The sequence below is a fragment of the Aulostomus chinensis genome, chromosome 7 (assembly GCF_037954235.1).
Source record: "Aulostomus chinensis isolate RoL2024-O1b breed Wild chromosome 7, RoL_Achi_v1.0, whole genome shotgun sequence".
NCBI lineage: Eukaryota > Metazoa > Chordata > Actinopteri > Syngnathiformes > Aulostomidae > Aulostomus > Aulostomus chinensis.
The window spans coordinates 23254257-23278728 of record NC_141326.1 but is presented as its reverse complement, the minus strand read 5'-3'; the positions used below and the strand labels follow the sequence as shown (position 1 = coordinate 23278728).

General features: G+C 39.7%; 4 protein-coding genes across 8 annotated transcripts; 2 read left to right on the top strand and 2 right to left on the bottom strand.

Moving 5' to 3' along the window:
- Positions 1 to 1818: 1818 nt before the first annotated feature.
- LOC147259147 (troponin I, slow skeletal muscle-like) lies at positions 1819 to 3788 on the bottom strand. The gene is made up of 5 exons (XM_086209411.1): positions 3758 to 3788; positions 3514 to 3645; positions 2605 to 2694; positions 2226 to 2399; positions 1819 to 2109 (listed from the first exon to the last, which is right to left on the bottom strand). The coding sequence occupies exons 2-5, from the start codon at positions 3616 to 3618 to the stop codon at positions 2023 to 2025; spliced, it is 456 nt and encodes a 151-aa protein (XP_086065537.1). The 5' UTR covers positions 3619 to 3645; positions 3758 to 3788; the 3' UTR covers positions 1819 to 2022.
- On the top strand, positions 3719 to 15148 carry LOC147259145 (interleukin-17 receptor A). Its single transcript, XM_086207954.1, has 14 exons — positions 3719 to 3733; positions 4716 to 4756; positions 5017 to 5076; positions 11498 to 11519; positions 11640 to 11661; positions 11775 to 11918; positions 12051 to 12169; positions 12257 to 12377; positions 12705 to 12752; positions 12838 to 12989; positions 13065 to 13139; positions 13207 to 13279; positions 14087 to 14182; positions 14268 to 15148. Exons 1-14 carry the CDS (start codon positions 3719 to 3721, stop codon positions 15146 to 15148), a joined length of 1869 nt encoding a protein of 622 aa, XP_086064080.1.
- Positions 5121 to 7300, bottom strand: LOC147259146 (troponin I, slow skeletal muscle-like). Its single transcript, XM_086209413.1, has 4 exons — positions 7169 to 7300; positions 7002 to 7091; positions 6300 to 6470; positions 5121 to 5529 (listed from the first exon to the last, which is right to left on the bottom strand). Exons 1-4 carry the CDS (start codon positions 7271 to 7273, stop codon positions 5443 to 5445), a joined length of 453 nt encoding a protein of 150 aa, XP_086065539.1. The 5' UTR covers positions 7274 to 7300; the 3' UTR covers positions 5121 to 5442.
- A 291-nt stretch (positions 15149 to 15439) lies between the features above and the next one.
- On the top strand, positions 15440 to 24469 carry LOC147259144 (uncharacterized). 5 transcript variants are annotated; one of them, XM_086209407.1, is made up of 20 exons: positions 15440 to 15524; positions 16834 to 16969; positions 17074 to 17147; positions 17227 to 17341; positions 17437 to 17611; positions 17712 to 17823; positions 19033 to 19139; positions 19296 to 19422; positions 19572 to 19692; positions 19825 to 19910; positions 20132 to 20259; positions 20347 to 20406; positions 20500 to 20563; positions 20650 to 20744; positions 20826 to 20954; positions 21698 to 21812; positions 22192 to 22329; positions 22472 to 22638; positions 22724 to 22806; positions 22925 to 24467. In XM_086209407.1, the coding sequence occupies exons 1-20, from the start codon at positions 15440 to 15442 to the stop codon at positions 23118 to 23120; spliced, it is 2313 nt and encodes a 770-aa protein (XP_086065533.1). In that variant the 3' UTR covers positions 23121 to 24467. The 5 variants fall into 5 exon arrangements, 4 of the variants coding, with proteins under 4 accessions (XP_086065533.1, XP_086065534.1, XP_086065535.1 ...); XR_015117171.1 differs by lacking the exon at positions 22925 to 24467 and having other exon boundaries at positions 22434 to 22638; XM_086209408.1 differs by lacking the exon at positions 20826 to 20954 and having other exon boundaries at positions 22925 to 24469.
- The last annotated feature ends 3 nt before the right edge of the window (positions 24470 to 24472 follow it).

Sequence of the window (24472 nt, the reverse complement as noted above, 5' to 3'; positions counted from 1 at the left end):
TAGAAATAGACAAATATTTATGTTCATGTGCTCATGGCATTTTGCAAATTAATCTTTATAAATATTAATAGCAATTTTTATTTCAAGGGGAATGTAAACAGGAGTTACATTTAATGAAAAACAGATGTCATTAAAAAAAGATGGATTTATTTGTTTGATAATGGGATGGAATAGGTATTGAACATTTTTTTTATTTTAATTTTTCATGTCCATCATCCAAAATGATGGACATCAGCGCACATAACAGTCACCTCACATCACATGTTGTATTGTATAACTAGAGCTTGACCAATGCTGGATTTTTGCAGCTGAAGTTGAATAAAAAGATCACAAATGAGAAAATGTAATGGAGGCTGGATATTTTATAATTAAAAAATGAATTTTAGTATCTTAAGATCTCAATAGTGAACTTAATAATAAACTTCACTGGGAATTTAGAACATAAAGTGTGGTAGCACAATATCAGGTGATATTATCGGCTATGCAGATATGTGATCGAGCTCTGTTTTTGGTGGCTAAAACTGAGCCAAATTAAGATGTTTTGCTACATCATTTCAGGACAATACATGTGGTTATTGCACATTCCCTCCTCTACAAATTGACTGTAAGTACTTCGGCTACTTCCATATGTATTTGTGTATATTTAGTCACACGTGCTATGTATTGTCCCTGATAAGAAATTTAAGCACCACCTCACTGGGGTAGGAATTAAGCCAGTGGTTATTATGATTTCATGTAGAGGGGAATGGAACAAGAACAGGTGCTAGAACACAGAGACAGCCAGAGTTCAGTCTGCGTCAGAAGTAGTCACGGAACAGTTAAACTGTGGGTCAAATGGACAACTCAACGTCTGCTTGAAAGCAGCACCTCATTAAACATTATATCTTCGTAAAGCTGGAAGACTCTCAAGAGACAGATTAGAACAGAGGTGTCCAAACTGGTCCAGTAAGGGCCGGTATGGCTGCATGTTTTCATTCCGACCAAGCAAAAGCAACACCTGATCCAACAAATGAGCTGTGTGGACACAGCTTAGTTGATTTAAGTAGAATCAGGTGTTGCTTTTGCTTGGTTGGAAACCTGCAGCCACACTGGCCCTTACTGGACCAGTTTGGACACCCCTGGAATAGAACAAAATCTCAAAATGAAATGGTTCTGGCAGAGTTATCTTTAGAGTTTTGTAAATATGTACTAGACTCTGTTATGCCGCATCTTCTGTCATGGCTCTACTCACTATGATGTCATCAGGGGGTTGTTTTTCTCAACAGAGCTCTTGGCCTCAGAAGATATTATATATGTGAATAATTGTCATTGTTGTGATTTGCACTGGATCTTTCAGGAGTTGCAGAAAACTGTAGTTTGGGTTCTAATTTTTAGCCATGGCAGCAGAGCTGTCCTAGGGGTTACGTTGTCAAGCGTTTGACAACAGATTCCTTCTCACAAGGATTGAATGAGAGCATCTACTGACCGGTTTCCTTTTATAACAGCTATGGAACAATATGGTCTATTGTTATTAAGATGAGAGCTGCCAGAGGTCATCATCAAACGGATTAACATTTGAAACAGGTGTTGATCAGATGTGTTGCCTTACACTTTTCTTGCAATCAAATATTCCCTGCTATATTTTCAGGAGTGTCAGTTGTGATGCTGAGTTCTCTTTGCCTTGGCCTTTCAAAGGGTTATTGCTCTAATTTTGGCGGTTATTAACGTGAATGTTGTGTCTGCTTTGAAAGATAATTCAAGAACTTTTTTTTCAGTTGCCACGTGGCTAAGATGATAAAATACATGTTTGAGAAGAAAAGTGCAGCACCAGTGTTCCCTTTTCAGTATTTATTATCTGCATCAAACGCGTCTTTTACAGGAATCTCAGGATTATCATGCAAAATATATCTATATGAAATCTATATACAGTAAAATGGATCAAAACACACAGTCAAATACACTCTGTTGGCTCAGTAGTGTGTGCTAAAACATTAATTACTCCTGTCTGTTCACTGTAATTGCATCAGATCCAATGGAGCAAATCTACTGTCCAGCGTCAAACAGCTTCTTCCTGCCCTCCATACCAGACATGGCCTCCACATTCTTACGCCAGTCAGTCACCTCCTCTTTCTGTTATGGGAAGAAGATGATATTAGAAAAACACTAATATCCTGTAATTCAAAAAAACAAAAAAGACATTAAATCAGCACAATAAATCAACCTGCTGTTAGCATGGCTGGTCTTACCTTCTCCTCTTCCTTCTTCACAGTCTTCAGGTTGGCCTTGAAGTCCACAGACTCTTTGACCTTGCAGCCCAGCAGAGCCCCAAGCATGGCATCGGCGGAGATCTTCACCCTCTTGAGAGCAGGTCGCTTCATTTTACCCTTCAGCTCAAAAATCTTAAGAGAGAGGTCTTCAATCTGCAGGAAATATTTGAGAGAAAATGATGACATTTCACTCAACCAGTAAAAAAAATATGATATTGACAATTGAAAGGAATTAAGTAAAATTATAGTGGGACTGCCAAAGTTAAATGTTCATCATAGATTCAAATTAAGTATAATAAATGTATCCGTAAACTATAAAGAATATAAATCCATCTAGGGAATATGAATGAACACAAACCTCCTTGTTATTCTTGGCCACCTTGGCTTGAATGTCATAGCGCTCTTCGTCTACCACATCAATTTTTTGGTGCAGTTCTTTGCACAGAGCCTACAGAAAGAGCACCTTCAGCATCAGGATCATGCAAGTAATGTCAAAATATGTTGGCTATCGTTTGGCTTGACGGTCATGTACAAAAAAAAAAAAGAAGAAAACTCAGTTGCCATTCCAGGAAGTTTGGAGGTGAGGCTCTGTTCTTGGACTTCTCTGACCTTCCATCAGCATACATGGAAAACCAAACGCAGGAAGAGCAGCAACAGCAAAGAACCCTCATAAATGGTGTGCAGAAGAAGCAGGAAACATAGGCAGACTGATTAGTCTTAAATAAGGCGTCTTATGATGATAGTCGCCAATAGAGGGCATGGAATAGAATCAGCTGAGCCAATTGAGCGCATGGAAGGAGATCAGTGTCAGTTCAAGTGGGCTGGTGGGAGCAGCTGATGGAGGGCCGCAAGCTGAGCCTGACGGGCCTGAAGCCATGGTCCACGACATTTGGGGTTAGTTAGTTCGTTTTTTGCCGATATCCGATATGTCGGTACATTACACTCAATTCAGCCATTATGTCTACCACAACAGATGATGCGCAAAGAAGAAGAGACTTAAGAAAAATTGGGCCATTGGACTGATACTGATATATTTTTAAAAAATGACCCATAACTTTTTGTTGGATTCTAATTTACTGGTTTGTATTTGTACAACTCATTCTTACTGATTACCAAAAGAAAGATTGCATAAAGAAATATGAAATTATTTTTAAAAGACCTTTTACTGCTTTGAATGTTACGTATGCTTGCTAGACATCATGGGAGGTGCTCACATGTGCTGCAGTTTGATTTCATTCCATCAGTTGATGCAGTGACGTGCTCATACCTGAAGATCCTGTGCAGACAAACCAGACATCTGAAGAGGAGGGACTCTCTCACTCAAAGTAGTTTCTCTCTCTATCTTCTTGTCCTCCTTCTCCTTCTCCGCCATCGCTCCTGCAGTTTTCAGCAGTTTGGTCTGAATTGAGTGGGAAATTGGGAAACTTTGTGGTCCTCTGAGCAGTTTCATTTAATAGAGTTTTAAGTGAACCATGATTGCTAAGGAGGTGTGTGTTGTTGTAAAGACACACCTTGAGTGCTAGTCTGCGAGATGCAGTGATCTTTGATTTTTTCTGCACAAAAAGGCAGCAGAGAAACATTTTACAAAGCAGTAGTCGTATAAAATGTCACAAATTATACCAATTACATGAATGACTTACCGGTCTGTGGTGGACATCCAGAAAAGAGGAAAGTACAGCAAAGAAGAAGGTTAATTTCTTTGTATTGATGTATTTATAAATAAATATATAAATTGACTTTACAAAAACGAATTAATGTAATAAAAGAAGTCATAACTTACGCTTCAGTCATATTTGGAAACCTTTAGTCTGTGAAGAATAAAATAGTGGCATGGGAACATGCAAATGTTAAGCCTTCAAATTAGCAACCCTGCAAGTTTGAGTGCTTCAGATTGTTTGGATGATATTCTTTTCTTATTCTGACTGGAGTCGACTTTCAAGGCAGCCAGTTAAGATTCAGAGTCGGTTATTACCAGAAATACATGAGACGAAGTTGATGTTGTTCAACTTTCCTACAAGTAACGTATCCAGAAACATTCGTTAAACTTGTTGAACACGTTGAAATCAACTAGGAGGTGCTATAAATTGGTCTCTAGATGAATTGCATTATAAAAAACATGATAGTAAGTTAAGTTCAAGCATGTGCCTTGGTATAAAAGGGATACATTTTGTACAAAGTTGTGATTGGCAGAGCATCATTTTATCTAATATCTAACTAATGAAAGCATTCATTTTGCAAAGTGAAAATCTTTTTAGTCAAAGTTAGAATCTGGTCTGTGTATTCCAAAAATCAATTACCTCTAACTAAATAGCTCTAATCGTTCTACATAAATGTGACATGTAAATACAGAAACAAAATGAAGGGAAAAAAAACAGAAAAAATGTATCTCTGAGCTTCATAAATGATCATACCCTTTTGTGGTTGCAGAAATCCTGGTGAGGTGATCAGTGACTGTCTTCAAATGACAAGAGGAAGACTCAAGTCCAATTTAATGTCTCCTTTTGCCTTCTGTGAGTGGCCAACTAAAATAGACTCCACCGTCGTGACAGCCGGTATACTGCACATCACCAACACATGGACTATAGTTTGCAAGGACACTCATCACCCCGTGTCATTTAGTTTTTACTCCATGTTTGTGAATTCAGTAAATCCTCATGGTTATGAGTTGGGGGGAGGGGGGGGGGGGGCACTTAATTTCAAAATAAGAACCAGAAAAAACAAGCAGAAAAGTGGTTGTTTAATTACCGTCACATGTATTACTGATTATAAGACAGCGCCATCACCTGTGTCATACAAGAACTGCACTTCGAAAGACACCAAACCTGACAAGGTAAATTCACACTAACTACCATTAATCAGCATTTTCTTTACAGCCTTTATTTATAATCATATTTTGTAACACTTTAGGTTAATATACATTTATGGGTCTGGCAGCTGTACTGATCATGTTCTCAAATGCTGTTAATTACACATTCATTACACATAAAAACTATTTTAAAACAGTGTAATTTACATAGCGCATTCATAACAAGTGTTTCAGTCATTCTTTACACCTGTTTAGTTTTCTCCTGTTGTGTTGGAGAGTGGAAAAAAATTCAATCAAAAGGATTTGGAGAAATCGTCACTGCATTTGCAAACAAGTTTTACTATGAGATACACGATGAGTTGCTAACAGATGTTTCACTCTGGTGCCGCCTTACTGGCCAGCATCAAACAGCTTCTTCCTGCCCTCCATACCAGACATGGCCTCCACGTTCTTACGCCAGTCGGTCACTTCCTCCCTCTGTAGAAGAGACATAGAGAAGACTGTAAATACGTCGATAGCAGTTTTTTATCTTGTGATTTATGTCAGTCTACCACATTCTTGTTGATGTGACATCTCAAGAATTCCTTTAGGGATTTTTACCAAATACGGCAGAAATGTTTACTTTGGTTCTTGGATGTACTGAAAAGATTTTGGTGGTCAAAGGTCAGGGTCATTTTGATCTCACATGAACATGATATGCCAGAATGACCTTGAGGGAAATTCTTTAAATCTGGCACAAACAGCCACTTGGACTCATGGATGAACTGAACAGATTTTTTCATAGGTGAAACAGCAAGGTCATTATCACCTCATGAGAATGTTGCATCTCAGGAATGGCTTCTGGGAATGTCCTCAAATTTGGCATTAATTGTGGGCGGTCAAAGGTCACTGTAACCTCAGATAAATGCGATATCGCTCAAGAATAAACTCCTTGAGGCAAATAATTAAAATTTCACACAAATGTCCACTTGGTGACGAGTCACTTTCCCGTTCTTGTGAAGGTGTGATGTCTCAGGAACACCTGGAGGAAATGTCATTACATCTGGCACAAACGTTAACTTCACATAATTATTTGTTTTGGCAGGTACAGATTGTATTGTAAGATACTACATTTGGACATGGACATTATAAAAGAAAATCACTGGTTGAAAGATCAATTTATAGATTAGATGGAAAACAATATTACAATGTGGCGCATCATGGAGGCATAAAACCAGAATATGTCTCGCTTGAACCGGCAGCGTTACCTTTTCTTCCTCTTTCTTCACTGTCTTAAGGTTGACCTTGAAATCAGGCTTTGTGAGTTTGGAGCCGTCAGTGTATTGACCCAGCATGTCATCTGCACTTTTCTTCACCCTTTTCAAGCTGGGCCTCCTGATTCCTTTTACCTCAATGATCTTCAATTTCAGAGACTCAATCTGTGCAACAAAATATCACAGCTGAAGATGATTCAATACCCGCTCAGGTGTAACAGTACAGGTATCGGTGCTTATCTGTCATGATGTCACAGTTTGTTTAGAGAGCGCGTGTCAACCTGTGTGCCAAGATTGATTCATTTCTACATGATGTTGAACAAAATTTCACAAGCGCCTGGAGACATTGAGGCGTAAGCTGTGAGTGAATTAGCACCATGCCATGCTAAGCTCAGCTCAAGCTAATTTGTTCCTCACTGTTTGCACTGTGGCTCGTGCAAATTACACAGACGCTAGAGGGGCTGTCTGCTTCTTTCAAATTGGCTGCATGGGAACATTTGTGTTCATTATTTGCTGATGAATTCATTACTGGCAACTTCTTCAGGCAGGACTTTAAGATATTAGGGAATTGCTACTTGCACTTCTGTCTGTTTCAAGCCCAAAGTATTGGTTTTTGTTGTTGTTGTTGTTGCTGTTGCTTTCTCCCCATTGTACCAGAATGTAGAAAAGTGTGATCCCTTCTTCAAGTGTGCCTACCTCCTTCTCATTTTTGGATACCTTAGCCTCCATATCATAACGTGCTTCATCTACAACATCAATCTTGTGATGTAGGTCTTTGCAAAGGTTCTGTAAAGGAAAGCAATATCAGAAACATAGAATTAAAACATCCATTGAATCTTGAGGATTCTCTGTGGACTTGGCACCTGGAGCTCCTGGACTGAGAGACCTGACAGCTGCGGCTGAGGGAAAGACTCCTTCAGAAAGCGTTCTTTTTCCTGTCTCCTCTCTTCACTTTCATCTACAAGCATAGACGCTGCCTTTTTCAGCAGTTTGGCCTGTAAGATATTAAGACCTTATTGACAACTTATTGACCACTTATAAGCAAGTGCCAAAACAGTTTTTATCACATGGAATACTGGAAAGTTCTGTTCAACGTATGTTTTACTACACTCGCCTTTAAATGCAGTCGGCGTGTGGCGGTATATTTTGGCTTCCTCTGTGGGATACATAGAAAAAATTGTTAAAATCCACTTTAATGATTGATTGACGATTGAGAAAAAAATTCTGAAACTGACTCACCGGTCTTCATTAACATGTGACATGAAAGAGAAAACATACATATTTATTTATTGATTTAGTATATAAAATATAGTGTGATCTTGAGTACTCACCCTTCAGACATGACTGCAGTTTATAGTGCCTTCGGGGTAAAGACATAGTTTTTAATTATTTCCAGTTCACTGCATTGAATTTGACACATCCATCTATTATCTGTCATCCCTGACCATAACCCAGCAAATCCCTCGCAGTAAAGTGCATATATGCTGCAAACACAAGGTGAAAACTGATTCATTGGTGAAGAGGAAGTTTCTGCGATATGCAAAGAACATGTGCGGTAGCCCACTGAAATCTGATCAGCCAGCTGATCTAAGGTGGCTGCAAATGGTCTTTGCAGAGATTCTCTAGTTATTCAAACCATCAGCTGTAGATTGGCTGGGTTTATGCAGCTATGCACGTTCCGTTCCTGAGCTGATGTTGCAACATGTCCTCTGAGGGCACGTTTGGCTGTGGTGGCAAACTGCTGTAACCAACTTCTTGGGTGGCTAATAGATTAAAAATAAAACAATAAATTAAAAAAAACATTTTGTTGAAGCAATTTACTGAATTCACAAGTCAGCTTTAAAATGCCATTATATTGCACAATATCCTGGTTAATGTGGGTGGTTTTGAATTGACCCCTTAAACAGCATATTTATATTCTCTAAGAGACTTATTACTTTGGCAAATAAGAAATTCCCGATGTAAACACATCTGTGAGCATAATGTGAGAAAACCATGCTTGCACACAGATAGAAAATGTCTTAGAGATAATTTAAAATGATTGCAAAAATAATTATTGTGCTGACAAGTATCAGTTTATTACATTTATGTGAACCTAATTGTCCTCTGTGGCCCTCAGATGCACTTCAGTAACCTTCAAGGATCACATAATCTCCTATTGTAACTTGTAGCCCGTTGCATGGCTATATTTGACTGCATTGCCTTCATGCTTGCCTGTGACCGAGCAGCTGCTGTGGCCTTGATAAATCTCGAGACGGCCAAGTTGCAAAAAGTTTTGGAAGCCAATTTACCAAACCAGTATGCAAGTTATCTATTTAAAGTTTAGGATCATTTCAATAAAATATTGAAAAACGTCTGCAACCAAAACCATTGGTTTAAGCCAGTCCTACATCAACTTGACTTCCCAATTATTTTACTTTGATAAAGATGTAAGTTTATTTGTACCTCTGACACAATGCTGTGCTTATCTATTCGAAATAATGCAATTTCACAGTGAATGCGCAAAAGACGTAAGCAAAGGGATTTTCTGAATCCCTTCCACTGAGTAGGTTGCCTGTTAATATGAGGGAACTATAATCACATTTCACCAGCTTTCAGGCCACAACGATAGGGTCAAGCTTGCTGTTACTATCAGCCAATATTCTGGAGGTGCAACCTCCGATTACATTTCCTCACTTCAAGAGATCATTTAGGAGCTGGAGGTGTAAATACCAGACGGTTCGTGTGTTTGTGTGTGTGTGTGTGTGTGTGTGTGTGCGTGTGTGTTTGTCAGGGGCATGCTAATATGCAGTCATCGCTGATCCCAACATTAAATCCAGACTTGCCTTGACATAGATAAACACTATAGAGTTACCTGGACTGCTGTCACAAGGGATGACAACTTGACCCACTTCATCCCTTTTAATGCATGTCAATCAAATGTACTTGTTTGCTAATTAGCTTTTGATTATTGCATGAAACTTACCTTGATGATGAGAGAAATCAGAGAGGGCAGCAACAATGGCGAGTCAGGAAATGAAAAAGCACTTAATGGATATTAGTGTAGGATTTATGTATTCCAAGTCTGATGTGAATGGCTCGCTAAAATATAGCCCCCCCTCCCCTGTCCACCTGACAATTGCTGCATGACAATGCAACCCTTTTTGATTTGCCCTCAACCTGTGACTCATTTATTTCATGTGATTGAACTGCACAAGGACACACTTCACATGCCCCTAACTGACAGCAGAGTTATCCTCTGCAGATATCAGAGGCTCCAAGCATGTCTGCCTTTGGAAATTTACGTCATGCATATTACTGGCTATCATCGCAGACCACTTGACTTTAAAAGGCTTAAAGGTTAAGGTTTACTAAACTGAATTGAAGGTTCGGCTTGAAGTTAAAGGGAATAATTTTAAGTTTTTCTCTAGAGAGGAGAGGTTCTATGATAATTTATCGAAAAGTCAGATTAAAAACATTTCCAACCTCTCCTTATCAACATTTAACACTATATACTTAATACATGTGTCTTAACTCAGCATCCTGAATTTGTTGTCTGATGTCAGGACGTTGTGAAGAGGATAAACTAACGTCTCCTTTAGATGAAATACTTGATAACATAATATGATGTAGTTGCAAGGTGATATCGCAAATGGTCTTCATAAACATATTTATAAGCAGTTTAAATCTGCCTGCATGTGCATTATTTGTAAAGTTAGTAAATATTGAACTAGAAAGCACTCAGACTGAGCAGACTCAGTGGATACAGAACATGAATGTCTAGCAACATCAACAGGTTTTCTAAATCACTGATCCAGAACATCATCCATACCATCTTAAAGGAAATACCTCTCGCTCTGATTAAAATAAACCTCCTCAATAAATCTCGTACAAAATATGCACTGATTTTAAAGAGATATCCACAATTAAACCAAAACTACATTTTATGGATTACAGATCTAGAATATGATCAAGATGATTTCTGGATCTCTCTTCTGTCAGACACTTCAAATGGATTCCATGAATTTGATCCAAATACATCCATGATATGTCCATACAAATATATCTACAATATCCTGACAATGGCCTTGAACAGTATTCAAGATGCAGGATCAACAGTTGGATCCAGGAGGCCTTCAAAAGTGAATCTGTAGTTCCTTTCAATGTCACTTGTGATTCCACAAAATCAATCTATCAATCATCAAATTCCTTCTAACAATTTTTGAGATGTTTTTTAAATCTTAGGCCAGGGCAGTTGTATTAGTTTCTCATGTGATACTTTATGGACTGTGGCAGATGTTTGTGCTGTTCAAGAGAACTTCTTATCAATAATTTGCTGTTCTAATGCTAATATTCAATATCTGTACTGCATATTTTTAAATCACACAACTATTTGGATCGCAGAGGTTTGATCAGATACAACATGTGCAGTCTATTCTGGTCAGATTTCAGTGGCACATATTTGTCTGTCACTTTTGTGTAACATGATACCATTGAGCTCAGTGTCCAGTTGGAGACACAGTAACACCAAGACAAAGCAACAGGAATTAACACGTAGCTCTTGCCACATTTTTATTCTGAAGAGTATAATCTCTCTAATCAGTGCGTGGCTGATAGTCCAAATCCTGAGCCCTCTGCTGGTTTAAAGTGTTGAGCTGCCAAACTCCAAAATAATCTGTATATGGAGTTGATCTTGCCAGAGGTCATGGGAGGTCAAGATGAACATGTTATTGTTTGAGTATGTAATTTGATAATGTGACACTTGGACCTGAAAAGGGTTTGACTGTGTTAAAAGACCCAACTGCTAAAGGACGACTGTTTTCAAAGTTAGCCACTGCTGCCCCCTGGTGTTGATTTGACAGAATTTAGAGGTTATGAAGTTGACTTCTGAGTGATTTTTGCAGTGTTCTGAGTGAGGAAACTGCAGACCACATTTGATAAGAGCATCCTTCCTGTGTACTCAGATGTCAGCACCTGATCAGCGTCATTAGTAATCAGACTACAGTGAAACGTCTTTGTATTTGTTAAAACTACTGGACTGTCTCAAAGATGCCGATTGTATCTTTATTTCTGTAGTTGGTTTGTTTTGTTTGTTTTTGTTGTCCCATCTTGTGTAGCTGCACCAGCAACACCAGAATGAGCCACGTTCCAATTCTCTGTTTTTTTTTGACGGCTGGACTTGAACTTTCATCTTCTCTTCGGATCCTGGACAGAAGTCTGGAATGCGATCAACTGGTGAGGGTTTGATCTTTTGTATTAACTAAACAAAGAAGCCGCACCACACAAACACTTGGAAATATTAATCAAAGGATACTGTCATGATGTTAAGCAACAACTATTTTATTTTTTTCCCAGGGTCTTTACGATTGCAAAATTAGTAAGTGTGTTTTTTTTCAAATGGATATGTATTATTGTTCAGTAAGCAAAGTGCTGTCTTTTAATTTGTGGAAGCTAAATATGGAGATAAATGCATAAAACTCCAAATGGCAGGTAACTGTTCAGACAAACGTACGGTGGTACCCAGATGTCTGGCTCCGACTGGGCCAGAGTGGGGTCCCGAACATGTGGGAGTTGGGATGGACAAACACGTGCTCGTACCCATGATGAACGTGACATGGAGATTAAAGTCAGATGGTAAGTAAGGCTTTGATCTGTGACCAAATTAAGTACCACGCAGTATTCAAAAACTGGCATCAGTCAACCAGGTTATTTTTTTTTCTTTTAGAGAAAATTCACATCAAATATAATATGCTTGTCTTTCCACAGCAAGTTTACTAACTCTACGTGGATCAGAGATAAATATCCTGGATGAAAGTGCAAACCAAAGTTTGTGTGTACGATATATTTACAACATCAGCCAGCAACTGACCCCGATATATAGCAAGGTAGGACTGAAAGAAGTTCTCCTGTGGAAGTGGCCACCAATGAACATTCTTAGATTCCGTTACCAGTCACCTTTTTTTCTTTATTAGTGGACATTTTCATTGGACGGAATTGCGGTCGAGGCTGGACGAACATATATGCTGACAGTTTTCAATTTGCCAGAACCTGCCATTGGAGATTATAAGATCAGAAAGCAAATTACTATCCCAGGTGAGTTGTCTTTAAATTTGGTGAGTGTCTGTGAAGCAAAGTAACATTTTCTTTTACCTCTCATGTGTATCTACAAATGTTTGAGCAGAGTTATGCTAGGAATACTCCTTTTGATGCCTTCTATGCATTTCTTCTTCCACTTATTGTACACTATACACTACACTGATTGTACTATAATGAATGTATAATATTTTGTTGCCAACCTGTAATTTATGTTTAAGAAAAGTGACCCTGATTTATTTTGTTTGCAAGAATCACAACATATTTAAGAAGTTTTCAGACTCTACAAAGCTCTAATCATCTCGTGACTTTTATGCTCATCACCAGGATGTGACGACAGGAAACTCCAAACCACCCAAATGTGTTTAGAAAATGGTACTTTTTTTTTTTAAATCTTCTTTGCATCCCATGAGTTTATCTGTAAGAGACCCAGGATCAGACAGATGTTTTATCATTGCAGGTAGTCAATGGGACCCTCGTGTAACTACTTCTTTATCGGTTGATAAACATAAAATGTTCACTGTGGTGGAATTTGAGGCGGCAAAGTATTCAGACAAATACCAAGTCACCGTACAGAGTGATAATGTGTGTTACTCTAAGAATGTCTCAAAGGTAATCAATTATACTGTTTGAATATGATAGTATTTGTTGCTTGGGCCTATTTCTTACATTCTGTTACACAAACAGGACAACAGAACATCGCTGATTGTGACCTTTGAATTGGATTTAGTGCAGCTCCCCAAGTGTGAGATCGTATTAATGGTGAGTTTTAATTTTGTACAGTAATCATAGTTTATTGAGCTCATCATGCCTTTTTTTCCCTCCAAAGATCAAGCCATTTTTCATAAGATGCAGGAATGACTGTTGCCAACCCAAGGTAACAATAATTGATTACTGCCCTTGTAAGTATGACTTTTGAACTCTTTAGCTTTACTTTAGCCTATCCTTGTAGCATGAGACCCTTGCAGGAACACGCCACCTTTTAGGAAAGGAGTTTTTTTTTTTTTTTTTTCCATTCTCCCCAGAGCCAGACTAAAAGATGCAATGAATTATTGTTGGTGGGAAGTGTTAGCATACCTTTGTCAAACGTCATCAGATAGATAAGGTTCAAGGTATAAGATTTTCCAGAAGCCATGAAAGCAGGGACTATTTTGGAGAAAAGTGAGTTTGATGAAACTGGAGTCTCTGAGTTATGCTAACACTTCCCTTCAACAGTCATTGTGATTGATTGATTGATTGTGCTATGCTAACTAGCAGTCTCTGTGGGTCTTAGTTCCCTCCTGCATCCACTGAGGAGAGAAAGGTATCTATCTTCCTGTCTGGCTATGGGGAGGATGGTTGAGAACTGTTTTTGAAAAAGGGGAAGAAAGTGTCACACACTCTGGCTCCATATGCAATATTCTTTAATTTTGATGATGTTTTGGGCCTCTGGCTTTCTTCAAGATGAGTAAGTGGCTTTTCTATGAGTATGTTCCTTTAAAACAAAGCAGCATCAACTCGCTGCATGTGTTGCTTGAGTCTTTTAAGCCTGAATAAAAGGTTTGAGACTCAAAAGTCTTCAAAAATCCCGTATTTCACTAAATAAATATTTTGAATATGCATTTCAGTTTGTAAAGAACTGTCTTTCTTTTCTATTCAAAGTGATTTAACTGAACTTTTGTTTTTTTTATAGAAGTATTAAACTGATGAAATGTAACTTTCTTCTTCAGATTATCCATCACGTTCTGTATTTGTAAAGGCAACTGTGGGACTGGGAATGATTGCTGTTTGTTTGGTTTATCTGCTGTGTACTGCATCTCGCAAAGGTTTGCTGTCTTATAAACAACAATGTTTTATTAGTGACAGACAACTTGAATGGATAAGTATTATCTGACTCCATCCTTTCCTCAGATCTTGTCAAAACATCCACATCTGCTTCCAAAGAACAACCAGAATCTTTCCAAGTGCAAGAGAAAAAAAGAGTCTTCATCATCTATTCCCTCGACCACCATTTATACAAAAACATTGTTCTCAAGTTATGTGCCTTCCTGGGGGCCAAATGTGGAACTGAGGTGGTACTGGATCTGCTGGACTCAACCAGACTGGGAGTTATGGGCAATATTCAGTGGCTGGACTGGCACAGGGAGCAAATAACGAGTTCTTCAAATAAGATACTTATCCTGTGCTCACGGGGCGTACAAGCTAAATGGAGAGCTATGTGTGGTGAGAAAGAGGTGTCTCTGAGAGAGGACGTCCACTCACCAGTAGGAGACATGCTCACTCCAGCTCTCAGCCTAATTGTGCCCTCTTTTGTGCAACATGCGTCATTTGAGACGTACATAGTTGCTTACTTTGATGATATTTGTTCTGAAGAAGATGTTCCGTCACCCTTCAACATTACAGTGAGATACAAGCTGATGAAACAGTTCGAGGAGCTCTTTTTCAGAATCATAGACACTGAAAAGCATCAACCAGGTCGAATTAATGTCTTAGAGGGTCTTGCTGAGAGTGAGTATCATCACTGCCCAGCAGGTCGAGCCTTGCGGGATGCTCTCCAGACTTTCCAGGCGTATCAGCTGGAGCACCCAGATTGGTTTGAGGAGGAATTACTGAACAAATCAGAGTTGGAAGATGAGGGTACAAATACAAATACAAACCACTTAACATATCACGGATATGTATCTGATTCAGCTCAAGTCCTCAGTCATGAAGAAACACAAGACGGTGATTCTGTTGACGACAAAGCAAAGTTTGAAATGTGTTCTATGAGGAGATGCAGCCAGTTTGATTAAATCGTTATTTTGGAGATCTTCCAGGTTTGTGGATTTTCAGTTGCAGCTTCTTGATAACAATATGATCATTAGACTGTGAAAACAACTTCTTATTTTGTTTTTATTTGCAGCCTCAAAGATTATTATGGATGCTTTAGATTCATGCATTGATATTATGAATGATTTGTATATGTTGTAACATACAGTATACAAATTGAAGCTTTTTCAGTATTTTTGAATATTGCTCTTAGACTGATTACAAGAGAGACAGACAAGACTGCTTTGAACCACTACTCTGAAGTCCTGTCGCTGATGCTTGCTGGCTGTGTAAATAACATGGGGGTCAAGGTTCAGCCCTCTGGCCAAAGTTTCCACCATTTTTGTTGCACTGAAGAAGGTAAGCACTGGATTCTTGTGCAGTTTTACAATGAGAAGTCGGATTATAATGTGCAGTTAATGTTGTGTTATGTAAAAGTGTGGATATTTTTGATAAGAAAGCTCTGTACTTATTTACCATATGTGTGTGTAATCATCTCAGTTTATGTTATGAGGTTGTAGATCTATATAGTGGTTGAAATTGTTGGTGCAACATGAGCTGTAAAATATTAATGCTAGGTTTGGCTTGCTCTGTTTTTCTGACCTAATACTTATCAATCTTTCATGCATAAATGCTGTGAATTTTGGAGAAAAAGAACGAAAATAAAACAAACAAACAACAAAAGCAGCGCAGCCCCCAGGTCTGGAATTTGGGTTTCAGTTTCTGAGAGTGGCCTCAGAAAGGGAGGGTGGTGGGAATTTGGCCCAACTAACTGGGGCAAAGAAAATCTTCACAATGGCTGAATTGGACTTGCGCCTTACAGAGGCAGAAAACACACTAGTGTGATCCAAGAGGGACCCTGTTTGATTTTTCTCACAAGAAATGAAAGGTAATTTTTTAACTTTTTTTTTTTAAAGATTGGTCAACACAGAATTAAAGTTAGGTTAAGTCTTACATAAACTATTTCCCACCACAAAATGGAGCCTGCAGCAACTACTCTCAAGAGTCTTTTGCTGCATTTTTATTGGTTCTGAAGAGCTGTGAGAGTTGGATTTGACTCTGTCGTCTTGTTTTTGTGTGTTTGTTTGTAGCCCAATTTAATGCTGTTTTCCCTCACCTCTGTTGTTTCTTTTGCTTTTCCCAGAGCATTTTTTACAAGGATATTATTTGGCAGCATTCAGAGGAGGCAAGATATGGGATCATTTAGAGGATAATTTAGCAAAGGCTCCTTCATACATTTTTCAAAATCTTTAATGACATTTAGGGACCTTTTGCTTGCTTCAGAAGTGTAATAATATTGGTTTGTCACCCTCACGCACATTTTTCAAGCATTCTTTTGACAAGCCAAGCTTATGTACCGGAACATATGTCCAAGCCCATGTTCCTTATTGTACCTTATTTTCTACCAGTACCATCTCTCACTAAATGCTATCATAAATTCATTTATTGTGACATTCTTTTCCCATCCTAATAGAATGTAATGTGACCAAAATGGTCCCTTGTCAGTGCTGGAAGTCTTGCTAGTTGACACTCCCAGATGTATGTCAAGAGAATTTTTTTCCTCCTAAAACTTCTGAAGGGAATGTTCTCATGTGGTTGACAGAGAACCATATGGGGACATTTTCTTTGTGTCCCTTAAGTCCTCTTTGACGAATGTCTTATTCATCAGCTTCAGACCGCACTAAGCAGGATCCACAGAATGTCACTGACAATTTCAATTATAAAGAAGTTAAACCACATCCCAAGCTCTTATACCTGAGTGATCTTGTAGCCTCAGGAGAGGGAATACCAGAGCAGAGAGTCTGGTGAGTCAATCGGAGATTGTTAGACAACTGATTGCTGGCTCAAAGACAAACATCAGCTGACACTACTTGACACTGTAAAATGTGAAAACCCTTTATGTTGTCAGGGTTCATTTAGACAGAATGCTGAAGCGTGCCTCTGCTCTCGTCTTAAGAAGAGGAATCTCAACACTTCAGAATGGTACAATTTTCAAAATGGTAGTTAGAATAAATACACTACACACAGTAAATAATCATGATTGTTGATGACTCTCCTCCAGACAACCTTTTCAGAATTCGTCCATCTGTATCAGAGGCGTTGGCCCACAACAGGCCTGTGGTGGCTCTAGAGAGCACCATAATCACTCATGGCATGCCCTACCCACACAATCTGAGGTAGTCTGGACCGCACTCTCAACCACTCTCATAACAGCAATTACTATTTGTCTTAATCAATGATAATGACCCTGTCATTTGTAATATATGTACAGCACAGCAAAGGAAGTTGAGGCCATTGTGCGAGCTGAAGGGGCCACGCCCGCCACAGTTGGAGTGATTGAGGGCAAAGTTCATGTTGGTCTCTCGCCAGAGGAGCTTGACCACCTGGCCCGCTGCAGCAGCTCCCTGAAGGTGTCACGACGGGATCTGCCCTACGTTGTCAGCCAAGTGAGACTGCAACCCATATGACATGGAAACAATATCTGTCTGATATACATGACAGCTCACCTGCTCCCTTCCCCACCATCCTGTATGGACACTTTATTAGAAGCTGTCTGGGGGGACGACCGTGTCTGCCACCATGATAGCAGCACACAGAGCGGGCATCCCTGTGTTTGTCACAGGGGGCATTGGAGGGGTGCACAGGGATGGAGAGAACAGTAAGAGAACTTGCACCTCTTGTACCCACCTTTTTTTGTTAAAAAAGTCTGATGCTAAATAGATGAACATTCTGGCAGTAAAAGAAACGATAGGATTATATGACTCTATTAAAATAGAGATTGTTATTATTTGACTTTTTATGTCGGAAAACACACATGTAAGGCTATCTATCCATCCACCCATCCATTTTCCACCGCTTATCCTGGGCACGGGGAGGCTGGAGCCTATCCCAGCTGCCTTCAGGTGAGAGGCGGAGTTCACCCTGGACAACCATTCACACTCACAGCCACACCTACGGTCAATTTAGAGTATCAATCAGCCTCGTTCCCTCTTGATGTCTTTGGACTGTGGGAGTACCCAGAGAGAACCCTCGCAGGTACAGGGAGAACATGCAGACTCCACACAGAACGACCCCCATGCCAATCACAGACAAGACGGTTCAGGATGGGGGGGGGGGGTTAATGCGCATGCATACATTGGGGACTAAGCATAGTCGATTGAGTATCGTACTAGCCATGACACCCGTAAGCCAATTTCAATATTAGTATGTTATTCCTTGCTTACTCTATAGGTCCTAGCTAGCACTAGCAAGGACAAATTCTACAAGAAATGACTCTTTTGCAGAAGCTCATAAAGTTATTTTCAATATATCAGCGGTAACTCATAACCTAACAAAATAATTTTAAATATATCAGCTGAAACTCATAACCTAATATCATAAAGATATTGTATGAATACTTTGGATGTAAATTTACTCAACGAACAGTTTTAGTTTGCTCACTCATCTTAGCGTTGTTCGCTAAGCACTGGTCTACTTTCAACGTCAATGTGCGTTCATGACATTCACAGAAACACGGGGAGAGGGGCGAGCTTGCTCTGCTTTTGTTTGGTATTTACAACCAACGTCAATGGAATTGACGTCAGGCTACATCACTCAGTGTACCTTTTAAGTGCAGAACCTCACATAAAAGGGGAAGTTTGGACTTCTTTATTCAAACTCCTCAAGCAGCAGTGTTTGAATTCTTGGCAGCTCTTAAAGTCTAAATCTGTCCTTAATTTGTGAGTGTTACTTTAAAAGCAATTTCAAATGCCTGATGAGTCACATATATGATCCAGAAGACAGTGAGTGTCTGTTTACATGGCACAATGAGAATACATACATTAGTGTTGCGTTTGCATGTGATTTGAATAAAGTATGATTTCTTCAGGCTTGGATGTCAGTGCAGATCTGACAGAGCTGGGCCGGACTCCCATTGCTGTGGTCTCTGCTGGTGTCAAGTCTATTCTAGACATCGGTCGCACCCTGGAGTTCCTGGTAAGAATGTTGAGGTTATTTTTCACTGTCCTACTGTGAGATGCATTTACAGTACATAGATACAGTACAGCCATTACTACAGCCAGGTAAATGTCTGTTATTAATCTTGAAATGATGATGATGAATTGTTTCCTTTGCTTTGTGTTTTCCTGTCAGGAGACACAGGGTGTCTGTGTCGCCACGTATGGAACTTCAAAGAATTTCCCCGCATTTTTCTCTCCACGAAGTGGATTCACTTCCCCCTACCAAGTCTCCAACCCTGAAGAGGCAGCAGCACTCATTGGTATCACAGCACTTTCATACTAAACGGAACATGTCATGTTTTATTGAACCTTAAATCATGATCACACAATGTCTAGCAACACTCGATTTAAACAAATTGCAGTTAATACAATCTAGATTTTTCAGCGTTGTGCCTATTCTTTCCTTCAGCAAGCTCACTGTTGCTGGGTGTCCAGTGTGGTGTCCTAATAGCGGTGCCCATCCCGGAGGAGCATGCAGCAGCAGGCCAGCAGATAGATCATGCAATTCAGACTGCAGCAACAGAGGCAAGGTGCACAGGTTTTTCTGCCTCTCAACAGCCATTTTCTGAGATGAAGAGACAAATGTTTTTCAGGGGCGTCAGGTCGAGATTTCTGTCTTTATCTCAGAACTGAGTTGATGATGATTTCTCTGTTTTTCTTAGTGCTCGAGGTGTCACAGGAAGAGATGTGACACCATTCATTCTTCAAAAGGTCAATGAGCTGACTGAAGGAAAGTCCCTCCATGCCAGTATCCTCCTGAAAACTGCGTTAGTGATAAGTTGCAGTTGCAGTTGCAGTTGCAGTGAAAACATGATCCTGACATTCCCAGTAGCCTGCACAACTAAAGATGTAATCTCATGGAGCTGGCAGGGATAAAACACAGAGGTCTCTTTTGTCTCATTTGATCTTGTTGAACTTTGGCTGTCTGTATGTTTCAGTGACACTGTCCTTAACTCCTCATGCTCTTAGATATTTCTCTCATTCTCAACAATGCTAAAGTTGGCAGCCAGATAGCGTGCGAACTCTCAAAACAGTTGAATAAAAAGAAGTCAAGAGGCACAACTCAACATCACAAAAAACAGTCTGAATCAAACATTGTGAGTATTTTAAATGTTCAATTTATTTCTCCTCAGTTAAGTCAAATGTAGATAAGATGCATAAGATTTGATGCTGTTCTTTTGCAGGTTGTGATAGGGGGGATAAATGTGGATTTCATTGCAAAAGGAAAAACAAAAACACTGCAAGTAAGTTGAACTGAACATACATTTACCCACAATCATGCAGATCACATTCATTATGTCGTAATAACCTCTGACAACACTTTTTGATGTTTTGAGTTTGGACAGACAAACCCAGGAAGTGTTAGTCAGTCGTTTGGTGGTGTAGGCCGGAACATTGCTGGTGGGTTCTTATCTGATTTTTTGCACGCACGGTTCCATCTGCAAGTTAGATTGTCTTATTTTATGTATCTCTTGCTTTCATTTGAGACTGTCTGAGTCGTTTGGGCCACAAACCCTTGTTCATCTCTGCTACTGGAGCTGATTCACACAGCAGTGCGGTGTTGAATCACTGTAAACACATGGTATGTAAAATTCTATTCTGTCAGCACACAAGTGATTGGCGTTCAGTTTACTGGTGTAAGTATTATTCTTTTATCTCTAAGGACACAAGTGGTGTAACAAGGTTGAAAGGTCAAAGAACTGCTACTTACTGTGCAGTTATCTCTGAAAGTGGAGAACTAAGTCTTGGTTTAGGAGACATGGACATCCATCAGCAAATATCAGAGTTTTACGTAAGTTCTTCTGACGCATGTATTCATTTTTAGACAGGTGAGCCAATTCCATGTTCAGAAACAGATTCTCTATTATGCCATGGGGCTGTACCGTATTGTATCATGTGGGATTTATGGTCACAAATCATCCTCGCAATTTGAAATATTAAACCCATCCATCCATTTTCTATACCACTTATCTGTTAAGGGTCGGGGGGATGGAGCCTATCACAGATGACATTTGCCGAGAGGTGGGGTTCACCCTGGACGGGTCACCAGCCTGTCGCATGGCCATCAGGAGAAATTAGGGGTTCAGTATCTTGCTCAAGGACACTTTGACATGGTCACCAGGGGAAGTGTGGATCGAACCAGCAACTCTTCGGTTGCTAGAAGGCCACTCTTCCACTGAACCATGCAGCCCCCTCAATTGGAAATATTATAATTATTATTATATTAATAAGGGGCATTGGAGGTTATTATACTGACATTACGGTGATTTCTATAAATGTTTAATTTTTCAGTCCATATTCTGAGCCATCATTGCAAGTTCCAAGACAAAGAGTGATCATATCTCTCCTATTTAAACTCTCAGGAACAATTCCTTCTCATGACGTCAATACCAAGTTTTAATGCTGCCGTTTTTGTATATTTTTACTCTCAATAGTTGTCATTTTTATTGTGCCATTTTTCTAAGAATTCAACTGTAATTATATCTGACTTGCTCCTTATGGATTCTGTCTTTTAAAGATCTTCTCACATTGTAGGTGTCACAGTTCAAGAGGCAGATTTCATCAGCCACTCTTGTGTGTCTTGATGGAAACATCCCAGTATCCACCATCAACTATGTCTGCTCCCTTGCTAAAGAGCACAACATCAATGGTAAGCTTTATTCAGGGATTGATGGGTAAAATAGTATGAGTGCATGCACATCCAGGTTAACATTTGAACAGGTGTAGGATGAATAGGTAATGCAAGAGGAAAAAAAGGGATATCTGCACATTGTTTTAAGAAGAAGAATTTCTGGGTTTCACATTGTACACTTAATAATGATAATAATAATAATAACAACAACAATAAACAACCCTTTGGGAGCATTTGAACAGTGTGAGCCCAAGTTTGCTGGTCAGATGGTCAGTGAATGATAATGAATGGTTGTAAACAGCAGCTCTCATTGATTATGATGCGATTCCATTGTTTGTGTGTGTGTGTGTGTGTGTGTGTGTGTGTGTGTGTGTGTGTGTGTGTGTGTGTGTTACAGTCTGGTATGAGCCAACAGATTCAGAAAAGGCTTGTAAGCCTTTTCTGTCAGATGCCTGGAAGTCACTGTCCTATTCATCACCGAACCTGGCGGAGTTGTGCACCATGAACAAAACGCTCAGCCTCCAAACACCAGAAGGTAAACTGAAGTCGACAGAAAGAAAATGGAGGATTTAACAGCGTATATTAATGTGCCTTTTGTTCTCAAAGTCACACTATAATCAAAATTCAATACAATGTGAGACAATGTGAGGAAGTGGTTTTGTCTCATGGGGTGGCAGTGCTGCCGAGCACCCTCGAGGAGGTGCTTAGCGTTGCTGTGGTTCTCTCACGCCCCCTTCTGGAGCATCTTCACTGCCTGGTGGTGACCCTGGGGGCAAATGGAGTTTTGGTGTGTGGAGAGCATGATGCAGGCTCAGTCAACCTGAAGCCAAGAAAACATAAGAGGGTAAACAAAAAAAAAACCACGCATTTTAGTCTTGTGGTGAAAATGCTGACAACAATATGAATTTCACTGTGACCTGTGTTTGCAGAGGGGGAAGCTTTGTGCTGTTTACTACCCAGCACTGACGGTAACAGCAGAGGAGACTATGAATGTCTCAGGAGCAGGAGATAGGTGATTCAAAACATACTTTTTCTTTTCAGACACCTCCTGCAGTTTGATCCCCTTTGCATTTCCCATGACCTCTTCATTCTCTGTCTCTCTCTCTCTCTCTCTCTCTGTCTGTCTTCAGTCTTGCTGGGGCCTTGATGGCGGGGATTGTTCAAGGGCGAGACACAGACACCTGTGTTCGTATGGGGCTCTTGGCTGCGCGTCGGTCCCTGGCATCACATCACCCCATCTCCCCTGAGCTTAACTCATCCTGTATGGAGCCCAATAATGTCCAGAGGCAAAAATGGCCCGAATCACGCTTCATATGGATTGACTGAACATATTTTTTAACCGTGAAACAGTGTAGAAAACTAGATATGAAGAATTTTCGCATTTTACCGAAATCAACAACAGTCTTGTTTTAAGCCTCAATAACTGATGACACTCATATAAATTCATTTTTCACAAATTGCAGTAACATTGATTTTTTTTTTAAATGTACCATTAATCTCATATCATTATCTATCATTAAAGATTCAGAGCTTCATCATTTCAGACATTGCTATCTTTTTGGTTCATTTTCTCTAAGACAGCAGTAGAGACAACACTGAAGTTTTTGTTCCACAGAGAGCAAGACGCTAATACACTTAAGTGATTCAAATGGAGCACCGTGGCCTTCACCATATAAATCCTTGTGTAGAGATCGCACAAGGGTTAAATAGAAGGAAAGAAGAATAGTAAGGCTTGACTAACAAATCTGGGTTTGCTTTTGGGACTTCCCCCAGTCCTTGATTTTTGGTGAGATTAGTTTCTTTGAACATCTTTAGAAATTAAATCATGTGAGGAATTTAAAGGGAATAAGCACTGTTTGCTGAAACTCTTGAAAACTCATAAATACATGAAATGCTGCATTTTTGTAAATTTCAGAGGCCTAAACACTTGAGAGGCACTGATTTAATCTTGAACAATGTTTGGTATTTTATAAACTTGGTGAATTATCCACTATTGTGTATCTGTAAAAGTAACAAATCTCTTTACATCTGTTTGTGTGTCAGAGCTTGTTATCTCAGCGGTCATTCATCTGATCAATATCAAACTGTTGTTGATGAATTGAGAAAATGCAGTTCTAAGTAAGTCTGGGAATGAGGGTCTAAGGTCTGAGATGACAGAATGACTGAGATCAAAAATCAGAGGAAAAATAAAAACATCACAGGCAGAACCTAAAGATCAAAGTAGGGGGATTGTAAGTCGGGTTTTGTGATGTCATACAACCGATGGCCCCACCCCCCAAAACAGTTAGCGCAGCGCTAGTCCATCAATGCAATGCTGTATGTCTGTAACTTGTTTAGCTCCACAGCTGTTCAATCTTGGCCCTGGCACCTTGAGGAAGTGCAGGGCCATGATTGATGGCCTGGGGTCTGAGGGTGTAGGATGGAGAGCTAACAGTCAGACAACTGAGATGACACTGATGTGACCGAGATGGGACACGCTGAGATGACACTGAGAGGACAGACAGACGCACGATGCACTATGGCAGCATCTGGATGCTGGCCCTCGAGAATGTACAGTATTGGCAATTGAAACTCAACTACGTCTTGCCACCATTAATCACTTTTCGGTTGGCAACTGTTTGTAACAATGGTTCATGTTTTATATTCGATCATATTAGATATTATACTTTAAATGATCA